General features: G+C 43.9%; 1 protein-coding gene across 1 annotated transcript; it reads left to right on the forward strand.

Moving 5' to 3' along the window:
* The first annotated feature begins 1,902 nt into the window (after positions 1 to 1,902).
* Positions 1,903 to 9,923, forward strand: LOC127919164 (chondroitin sulfate proteoglycan 4-like). The gene is made up of 3 exons (XM_052502576.1): positions 1,903 to 1,971; positions 5,572 to 5,770; positions 9,784 to 9,923. Exons 1-3 carry the CDS (start codon positions 1,903 to 1,905, stop codon positions 9,921 to 9,923), a joined length of 408 nt encoding a protein of 135 aa, XP_052358536.1.
* The last annotated feature ends 1,243 nt before the right edge of the window (positions 9,924 to 11,166 follow it).

Here is an 11,166-nt window from a genome sequence, read left to right on the forward strand (position 1 = left end):
TATATAGCCTGTCTTTTACTGTTGTTTTATTTCTTTACTTACCTATTATTCACCTTTTTTGCATTATTGGTTAGAGGCTGTAAGTAAACATTTCACTGTAAGGTCTAGTACACCTGTTGTATTCAGCATTTCACTGTAAGGTCTACTACACCTGTTGTATTCAGCATTTCACTGTAAGGTCTACTACACCTGTTGTATTCAGCATTTCACTGTGAGGTCTACTACACCTGTTGTATTCAGCATTTCACTGTAAGGTCTACTACACCTGTTGTATTCAGCATTTCACTGTAAGGTCTACTACACCTGTTGTATTCAGCATTTCACTGTAAGGTCTACTACACCTGTTGTATTCAGCATTTCACTGTAAGGTCTACTACACCTGTTGTATTCAGCATTTCACTGTGAGGTCTACAACACCTGTTGAATTCAGCATTTCACTGTAAGGTCTACTACACCTGTTGTATTCAGCATTTCACTGTAAGGTATACTACACCTGTTGTATTCAGCATTTCACTGTAAGGTCTACTACACCTGTTGTATTCAGCATTTCACTGTGAGGTCTACTACACCTGTTGTATTCAGCATTTCACTGTAAGGTCTACTACACCTGTTGTATTCAGCATTTCACTGTAAGGTCTACTACACCTGTTGTATTCAGCATTTCACTGTAAGGTCTACTACACCTGTTGTATTCAGCATTTCACTGTAAGGTCTACTACACCTGTTGTATTCAGCATTTCACTGTAAGGTCTACTACACCTGTTGTATTCAGCATTTCACTGTAAGGTATACTACACCTGTTGTATTCAGCATTTCACTGTAAGGTCTACTACACCTGTTGTATTCAGCATTTCACTGTGAGGTCTACTACACCTGTTGTATTCAGCATTTCACTGTAAGGTCTACTACACCTGTTGTATTCAGCATTTCACTGTGAGGTCTACTACACCTGTTGTATTCAGCATTTCACTGTAAGGTCTACTACACCTGTTGTATTCAGCATTTCACTGTGAGGTCTACTACACCTGTTGTATTCAGCATTTCACTGTAAGGTCTACTACACCTGTTGTATTCAGCATTTCACTGTAAGGTCTACTACACCTGTTGTATTCAGCATTTCACTGTAAGGTCTACTACACCTGTTGTATTCAGCATTTCACTGTGAGGTCTACTACACCTGTTGTATTCAGCATTTCACTGTAAGGTCTACTACACCTGTTGTATTCAGCATTTCACTGTAAGGTCTACTACACCTGTTGTATTCAGCATTTCACTGTGAGGTCTACTACACCTGTTGTATTCAGCATTTCACTGTAAGGTCTACTACACCTGTTGTATTCAGCATTTCACTATAAGGTCTACTACACCTGTTGTATTCAGCATTTCACTGTAAGGTCTACTACACCTGTTGTATTCGGCGCATATGCCATCTGATTTGATTTGATTTGAAGATCCATCTAGTTTTGTTATATATATATTCTATGATAAGCTTCTGATTGATAAAAGCTATATATATGTGTTGTATGGTTCTAGGAATGTTGTAGCTCGGGACATTAGTGTTAATATGTCTATATTTTTAAACATAGTGTTTAATATTGATGTTTAAACCGTTTATCTGTTCGACACGGAGACTGGGCTCACAACAGACCAGTGTCTTTTAAGTATTGGGGATAGATAGCCGGTTTTTCAAATACCACTTAGGTGCACTAAGCATGCTTCACTTAGTAACTTGCTTCCAATAACAGTTGGGTCTTGGCTGGGTTACAGTCAAGCCCTTTGTGACATATGGTGAAGAGGGCGTTTAAACAACGTGGGAGGAAGATGGGTATTGGAATTGACCAATTAAAAATATGTAGAAAACAAAAAAGGCCTTTAAATGTGATTGATTTGGTTGTCCACAAGATGGCTCTCTGCAACCACTTTGCTTACGCTATGGTTCTACTGTCCCCTCTACACAAGTTCCGACTCACAGTTTGGAATGAAATAGTGGTTCTATGGTTCTACTGTCCCCTCTACACAAGTTCCGGACTCACTGTTTGGAATGAAATAGTGGTTCTATGGTTCTACTGTCCCCTCTACACAAGTTCTGGACTCACTGTTTGGAATTAAATAGTGGTTCTATGGTTCTACTGTCCCCTCTACACAAGTTCCGGACTCACTGTTTGGAATTAAATCGTGGTTTTATGGTTCTACTGTCCCCTCTACACAAGTTCCGGACTCACTGTTTGGAATGAAATAGTGGTTCTATGGTTCTACTGTCCCCTCTACACAAGTTCCGGACTCACTGTTTGGAATGAAATAGTGGTTCTATGGTTCTACTGTACCCTCTACACAAGTTCCGGACTCACTGTTTGGAATGAAATAGTGGTTCTATGGTTCTACTGTCCCCTCTACACAAGTTCCGGACTCACTGTTTGGAATGAAATAGTGGTTCTATGGTTCTACTGTCCCCTCTACACAAGTTCCGGACTCACTGTTTGGAATGAAATAGTGGTATTACTTTAAATGAGTTACACAACAACTAAGTACATGACTCTGTTGTTGACACGCATTAGTGAGATTCAAACCTATAGTCTTCTCTGTCCATGGGATCAGTCCATGGGATCAGTCCATGGGATCAGTCCATGGGATCAGTCCATGGGATCAGTCCATGGGATCAGTCCATGGGATCAGTCCATGGGATCAGTTCATGGGATCAGTCCATGGGATCAGTCCATGGGATCAGTCCATGGGATCAGTCCATGGGATCAGTCCATGGAATCAGTCCATGGGATCAGTCCATGGGATCAGTCCATGGGATCAGTCCATGGGATCAGTCCATGGGATCAGTCCATGGGATCTGTCCATGGGATCAGTCCATGGGATCAGTCCATGGGATCAGTCCATGGGATCAGTCCATGGGATCAGTCCATGGGATCAGTCCATGGGATCAGTTCATGGGATCAGTCCATGGGATCAGTCCATGGGATCAGTCCATGGGATCAGTCCATGGGATCAGTTCACTGCATCACCAGGACGGAGCTGAAATATCATGTTTTACTCCACATACAAAGCTGTTCATTTTAGTCTATTCACACCATAGAGATAGATAGAGGACTTATGTTTATAATTGTTTTACTACACACACAAAGCTGTTCATTTGAGTCTATTATTCACACCATAGAGATAGATAGAGGACTTATCTTCAAATCAAATCAAATGTTATTTGTCACATACACATGGTTAGCAGATGTTAATGCGAGTGTAGCGAAATGCTTGTGCTTCTAGTTCCGACAATGCAGTAATAACCAACAAGTAATCTAGCTAACAATTCCAAAACTACTACCTTATAGAGACACAAGTGTAAGGGGATAAAGAATATGTACATAAAGATATATGAGTGAGTGATGGTACAGAGCAGCATAGGCAAGATACAGTAGATGGTATCGAGTACAGTATATACATATGAGATGAGTAATGTAGGGTATGTAAACAAAGTGGCATAGTATAAAGTGGCTAGTGATACATGTATTACATAAATATGCAGTCGATGATATAGAGTACAATATATACATATGAGATGAGTAATGTGGGGTATGTAAACTTTATATTAGGTAGCATTGTTTTAAGTGGCTAGTGATATATTTGACATCATTTCCCATCAATTCCCATTATTAAAGTGGCTGGAGTTGGGTCAGTGTCAGTGTGTTGGCAGCAGCCACTTAATGTTAGCGGTGGCTGTTTAACAGTCTGATGGCCTTGAGATAGAAGCTGTTTTTCAGTCTCTCGGTCTCGGTATAATTGTTTTACTACACACACAAAGCTGTTCATTTTAGTCTATTCACACCATAGAGATAGATAGAGGACTTATCTTTATAATTGTTGTACTATACATACAAATCTGTTCATTTTAGTCTATTCACACCATAGAGATAGATAGAGGACTTATCTTTATAATTGTTGTACTATACATACAAATCTGTTCATTTTAGGCTACTCAAACATTCAAAGAAAACAAGAACTTGTTAAGATCAGGTGTGGCCAATTAGTGGGCGCGGCTAACACACCTGAACACACTTAACAAGATAGTGGATAAGAGAGATGTATATGTTTTTTAAATAAAGCAATTGTACACGAGGGCGTGCTAAACAACAGCGCTGCGGTCATGGGTTCGAGGCCGAGCCGAGCGTCTAGCCAGACCAAATGGCAGATAATGTCTTGATGCTTTTTTTTTTTTTTTACAATGGAGATCAAGGTTATGAATTGGCTGGCTGGCTGGCTGGCTGGGCTGATGGGACACTGGATGAGCATGGATTTATCAGATGGAACTGAAAACAAGATGCCCATTTTTGTGTCGTAGGCTTTTTTTTTTTTACAATGGAGATCAAGGTTATGAATTGGCTGGCTGGCTGGCTGGGCTGGCTGGCTGGCTGGCTGGGCTGGCTGGCTGGGCTGGCTGGCTGGCTGGGCTGGCTGGCTGGGCTGGCTGGGCTGGCTGGCTGGGCTGGCTGGGCTGGCTGGCTGGGCTGGCTGGCTGGGCTGGCTGGCTGGCTGGCTGGCCTGGCCGGCTGGCTGGCCTGGCTGGCTGGGCTGGCTGGCTGGCTGGGCTGGCTGGCTGGGCTGGCTGGCTGGGCTGGCTGGGCTGGCTGGCTGGGCTGGCTGGGCTGGCTGGGCTGGCTGGCTGGGCTGGCTGGCTGGCTGGCTGGCTGGGCTGGCTGGCTGGCTGGGCTGGCTGGCTGGCTGGCTGGGCTGGCTGGGCTGGCTGGCTGGCTGGCCTGGCTGGCTGGCTGGCTGGCTGGCTGGCTGGCTGGGCTGGCTGGCTGGCTGGGCTGATGGGACACTGGATGAGCATGGATTTATCAGATGGAACCGAAAACAAGATGCCCATTTTTGTGTCGTAGGCTTTTCTTTTTTTTTTTTTTTTTTTTACAACGTTTTGGTCTGAAAAATGCTTGTTTTAACCAACCTGTTGTAGAATAACATTATTAGTGTGTTACTAAAGTCTTCTTGTATACCACAACATTATATACTAAGCACTAAACGAGATCGAGGGATACTACAGAGTGTAAACTGAAGTATTTTATATATATATTTTTAATGTGGGATCAGTTGATTCTGATATTTTCCAAGTGGGAAACTCAGAGCTTATTTATTTTCTCTACAAGTTTCCAAGGCAGAAATGTCAGAGTTTCCGAGTTGTCTTTTTAAAAGCGTTTTTAGTCCTGACTTGAAAAGACAAACTACAAGTCAGAGGCCACTCCAGTGTTAATTACTGCTGTTAGTGCTGTTTTTCAAATACCACTTAGGTGCACTAAGCAGGCTTCACTTAGTAACTTGCTTCCTATAACAGTTGGGTCTTGGCTGGGTTACAGTCAAGCCCTTTGTGACATATGGTGAAGAGGGCGTTTAAACAACGTGGGAGGAAGATGGATATTGGAATTGACCAATTAAAAATATGTAGAAAACAAAAAAGGCCTTTAAATGTGTTTGATTTGGTTGTCTCCTAAGGTGTGGATGGGGGGTCAGTGACAGATATAAGGATTTGATTGGTTGCCTCAAGTTTGTGAGTGATTTGATTGGTTGTCTCCCCAGGTGTGGGTGGGGTCGGTTACAGAGATCCGCTCTGACGACCTGGATGCCCAGGATGAGGACACGCCCCCTGAGGAGCTGCAGGTGATAGTGACTCCGCCCTCTAATGGCCACCTGGCGCTGAAGAGCGCCCTCGCCAGGCCGCTCCTGAACTTCACCCTGCAACACATCCATCTGGGACAGCTGCTGTTCGTCCACAGTGGTAAGATCTGATCCTAAACCTGTACAAACTTAGTCTTCTAGCGGAGTTGGATGGAGTAGTAGATACCAGAGGGGTGTACTGTAGTAGTAGATACCAGAGGGGTGTACTGTAGTAGTAGATACCAGAGGGGTGTACTGTAGTAGTAGATACCAGAGGGGTGTACTGTAGTAGTAGATACCAGAGGGGTGTAGTAGTAGATACCAGAGGGGTGTACTGTAGTAGTAGATACCAGAGGGGTGTACTGTAGTAGTAGATACCAGAGGGGTGTACTGTAGTAGTAGATACCAGAGGGGTGTACTGTAGTAGTAGATACCAGAGGGGTGTAGTAGTAGATACCAGAGGGGTGTACTGTAGTAGTAGATACCAGAGGGGTGTACTGTAGTAGTAGATACCAGAGGGGTGTACTATAGTAGTAGATACCAGAGGGGTGTACTGTAGTAGTAGATACCAGAGGGGTGTACTATAGTAGTAGATACCAGAGGGGTGTACTGTAGTAGTAGATACCAGAGGGGTGTACTGTAGTAGTAGATACCAGAGGGGTGTACTGTAGTAGTAGATACCAGAGGGGTGTACTGTAGTAGTAGATACCAGAGGGGTGTACTGTAGTAGTAGATACCAGAGGGGTGTACTGTAGTAGTAGATACCAGAGGGGTGTACTATTTTAGTAGATACCAGAGGGGTGTACTGTAGTAGTAGATACCAGGGGGTGTACTGTAGTAGTAGATACCAGAGGGGTGTACTGTAGTAGTAGATACCAGAGGGTGTACTGTAGTAGTAGATACCAGAGGGGTGTACTGTAGTAGTAGATACCAGAGGGGTGTACTGTCGTAGTAGATACCAGAGGGGAGTACTGTAGTAGTAGATACCAGAGGGGTGTACTATAGTAGTAGATACCAGAGGGGTGTACTGTAGTAGGAGATACCAGAGGGGTGTACTGTAGTAGTAGATACCAGAGGGGTGTACTATAGTAGTAGATACCAGAGGGTGTACTGTAGTAGTAGATACCAGAGGTGTGTACTGTAGTAGTAGATACCAGAGGGGTGTACTATAGTAGTAGATACCAGAGGGGTGTAGTTGTATATACCAGAGGGGTGTACTGTAGTAGTAGATACCAGAGGGTGTACTATAGTAGTAGATACCAGAGGGGTGTACTGTAGTAGTAGATACCAGATGGGGTGTACTATAGTAGTGGATACCAGAGGGGTGTACTATAGTAGTAGATACCAGAGGGGTGTACTGTAGTAGTAGATACCAGAGGGGTGTACTGTAGTAGTAGATACCAGAGGGGTGTACTATAGTAGTAGATACCAGAGGGGTGTACTGTAGTAGTAGATACCAGATGGGGTGTACTATAGTAGTGGATACCAGAGGGGTGTACTGTAGTAGTAGATACCAGAGGGGTGTACTATAGTAGTAGATACCAGAGGGGTGTACTATAGTAGTGGATACCAGAGGGGTGTACTATAGTAGTAGATACCAGAGGGGTGTACTGTAGTAGTAGATACCAGAGGGGTGTACTGTAGTAGTAGATACCAGAGGGTGTACTGTAGTAGTAGATACCAGAGGGTGTACTATAGTAGTAGATACCAGAGGGGTGTACTGTTGTAGTAGATACCAGGGGGTGTACTGTAGTAGTAGATACCAGAGGGGTGTACTGTAGTAGTAGATACCAGAGGGGTGTACTGTAGTAGTAGATACCAGAGGGGTGTACTATAGTAGTAGATACCAGAGGGGTGTACTATAGTAGTAGATACCAGAGGGTGTACTGTAGTAGTAGATACCAGAGGGGTGTACTGTAGTAGTAGATACCAGAGGGGAGTACTGTAGTAGTAGATACCAGAGGGAGTACTGTAGTAGTAGATACCAGAGGGTGTACTATAGTAGTAGATACCAGAGGGGTGTACTGTAGTAGTAGATACCAGAGGGGTGTACTGTAGTAGTAGATACCAGAGGGGTGTAGTAGTAGATCCCAGAGGGGTGTACTGTAGTAGTAGATACCAGAGGGAGTACTGTAGTAGTAGATACCAGAGGGTGTACTGTAGTAGTAGATACCAGAGGGGTGTACTATAGTCGTAGATACCAGAGGGGTGTACTGTAGTAGTAGATACCAGAGGGGTGTACTATAGTAGTGGATACCAGAGGGGTGTACTATAGTAGTAGATACCAGAGGGGTGTACTGTAGTAGTAGATACCAGAGGGGTGTACTGTAGTAGTAGATACCAGAGGGGTGTACTGTAGTAGTAGATACCAGAGGGGTGTACTATTTTAGTAGATACCAGAGGGGTGTACTGTAGTAGTAGATACCAGGGGGTGTACTGTAGTAGTAGATACCAGAGGGGTGTACTGTAGTAGTAGATACCAGAGGGGTGTACTGTAGTAGTAGATACCAGAGGGGTGTACTGTAGTAGTAGATACCAGAGGGGTGTACTGTAGTAGTAGATACCAGAGGGGTGTAATGTAGTAGTAGATACCAGAGGGGTGTACTATAGTAGTAGATACCAGAGGGGTGTACTGTTGTAGTAGATACCAGGGGGTGTACTGTAGTAGTAGATACCAGATGGGGTGTACTATAGTAGTGGATACCAGAGGGGTGTACTATAGTAGTAGATACCAGAGGGGTGTACTGTAGTAGTAGATACCAGAGGGTGTACTGTAGTAGTAGATACCAGAGGGGTGTACTGTAGTAGTAGATACCAGAGAGGGTGTACTGTAGTAGTAGATACCAGAGGGGTGTACTATAGTAGTAGATACCAGAGGGGTGTACTGTAGTAGTAGATACCAGAGGGGTGTACTATAGTAGTAGATACCAGAGGGTGTACTGTAGTAGTAGATACCAGAGGGGTGTACTATAGTAGTAGATACCAGAGGGGTGTACTGTAGTAGTAGATACCAGAGGGGTGTAGTAGTAGATACCAGAGGGGTGTACTGTAGTAGTAGATACCAGAGGGGTGTACTATAGTAGTAGATACCAGAGGGGTGTACTGTAGTAGTAGATACCAGAGGGGTGTACTATAGTAGTAGATACCAGAGGGGTGTACTGTAGTAGTAGATACCAGAGGGGTGTACTGTAGTAGTAGATACCAGAGGGGTGTACTGTAGTAGTAGATACCAGAGGGGTGTACTGTAGTAGTAGATACCAGAGGGGTGTACTGTAGTAGTAGATACCAGAGGGGTGTAGTAGTAGATACCAGAGGGTGTACTGTAGTAGTAGACACCAGAGGGTGTACTGTAGTAGTAGATACCAGAGGGGTGTACTGTAGTAGTAGATACCAGAGGGGTGTACTGTAGTAGTAGATACCAGAGGGGTGTACTATAGTAGTAGATACCAGAGGGGTGTACTGTAGTAGTAGATACCAGAGGGGTGTACTGTAGTAGTAGATACCAGAGGGGTGTACTGTAGTAGTAGATACCAGAGGGGTGTACTGTAGTAGTAGATACCAGAGGGGTGTACTGTAGTAGTAGATACCAGAGGGTGTACTGTAGTAGTAGATACCAGAGGGGTGTACTATAGTAGTAGATACCAGAGGGGTGTACTGTAGTAGTAGATACCAGAGGGGTGTACTATAGTAGTAGATAGCAGAGGGGTGTACTATAGTAGTAGATAGCAGAGGGGTGTACTATAGTAGTAGATAGCAGAGGGTGTACTGTAGTAGTAGATACCAGAGGGGTGTACTATAGTAGTACATGTAGAACCCTCTGTGGAAAGGGTTCTCAAAAGGGTTCTCCTATGGGGACAAGCGAAGAACCCTTTCATATTCAAGATATACTTTTTTCCCCCTCGGAGTCTAGGATCATGCCCTCCTCCCCCATCCATATAGCCTTATTCATTATGATGTAAAACGCAAGACTGAACCTGGACCATTACTCCTACTCTGAGACGCTTGATAACTAGTGGCCCTTGAAGCTTATTGTCTTGGGGCCGAAGGGAATCAGAGCTGTTTGTTTCATTTGTGTGGTTCCCACTAACAGGTGCCATGGTAACCAGAAGTGATTATGTTGGTTCCCACTAACAGGTGCCATGTCTGGAGGGTTCAACTTCCAGGTGAACGACGGAGTGAACTTTGCCCCCCGACAGATCTTCAGCATCACAGCCAGCGCCCTGGTCCTCAGCCTGGAGATTAACAGACCTCTCAAAGTGTTCCCAGGTAACTAACTCCTCCCTGGTAACCCTTTAACCAGGTTCTGTAGCTTCTCTCCCTTAGCAACGGGGAGGTGCGTTCAGTTCGCTTGAACGTTTACTACGTTGTGGAACGGTTTGTAAGGAAACGACACACCCCCCCCAAAAAAACGTTATTGAACAGACTTTTAAGGTACGTTTGCTCCCGTTGTGGTGGGTGTGGCTTGAAGCAACGAGTGACGTATTTTTTCATGTACTTTTTACTCCATACATTTTCCCGACACCCAAAAGTACTTGTTACAATTTTAATGCTTAGCAGGACAGGAAACGGTCCAATTTACAATTTACAACGCTTATCAAGATGACATCCCTGCTGCCTCTGATCTGACGAACGAACACAAATAATTCATTTGAAAAGGATGTGTGTTGGATTGTGTCCATAACATTTAAAAAAGGAAAAACTAGACAATTGTGCCGTCTATTTTTCTCAATTTAAGGAATTTGAAATGATTCATACTTGTACTTTTGATACTGTCATGCATAGGTGTAATAGGTGGCAGGGAAGTCAGGCGCAGGAGAGTCAAATGGAGTGTAAATATGGAGTCTTTTAATAAAGTCCAACGAGTATGCTCCATAACACTAACTGTACATAAACAAACAAACATGGGTACGAGGACCCGACGCGCACCTATACAAACAATAACACTACACTGACAACAAATCAATCTCTGACAAAGACATGAGGGGAAACAGAGGGTTAAATACACAACAGGTAATGAATGGGATTGAAAACAGGTGTGTGGGAAGACAAGACAAAACCAATGGAAAATGAAAAAAGGATCAATGATGGCTAGAAGACCGGTGACGTCGAACGCCGAGCACCGCCCGAACAAGGAGAGGCAACGACTTCGGCAGAAGTCGTGACAGATACTTAAATATATTTAAAACCAAATAATTGTATACTTTTACTCAAGTAGTATTTTACTGGGTGACTTTCACTTTTACATTGAGTCATTTTCTATTAAAGGTAACTTTTTCTCAAGTAGGACAATTGGGTACTTTTTCCATCACTGCCAATCACAAATGGACTCCTAGCCTCTACCCCCATATGCACTGGTAGAGATGTGAAAGACAGTGGAGGCTCCTCGGAAAAGGAAAAGGGAGGATCTTCCTCAGGATACTAAATTTATCCATTTCACCAAATAATTGATTGAAACACACTGTTTTGCAATGAAGGTCTACAGTAGCCTCAACAGAACTCTGTAGCCGGAGGACAGCT

This window comes from Oncorhynchus keta, unplaced genomic scaffold, assembly GCF_023373465.1.
Source record: "Oncorhynchus keta strain PuntledgeMale-10-30-2019 unplaced genomic scaffold, Oket_V2 Un_contig_15928_pilon_pilon, whole genome shotgun sequence".
In the NCBI taxonomy this organism is placed as follows: domain Eukaryota; kingdom Metazoa; phylum Chordata; class Actinopteri; order Salmoniformes; family Salmonidae; genus Oncorhynchus; species Oncorhynchus keta.

What these genes read in the sequence shown, in the direction of transcription:
- LOC127919164 (XM_052502576.1), top strand. Translation starts at nt 1,903, where the DNA reads ATGGCTCTCTGCAACCACTTTGCTTACGCTATGGTTCTACTGTCCCCT. An exon ending in TACACAAGTTCCGACTCACA is followed by an intron (nt 1,972 to 5,571) that starts GTTTGGAATGAA and finishes TTGTCTCCCCAG; the next exon opens with GTGTGGGTGGGGTCGGTTAC. An exon ending in GCTGCTGTTCGTCCACAGTG is followed by an intron (nt 5,771 to 9,783) that starts GTAAGATCTGAT and finishes TCCCACTAACAG; the next exon opens with GTGCCATGTCTGGAGGGTTC.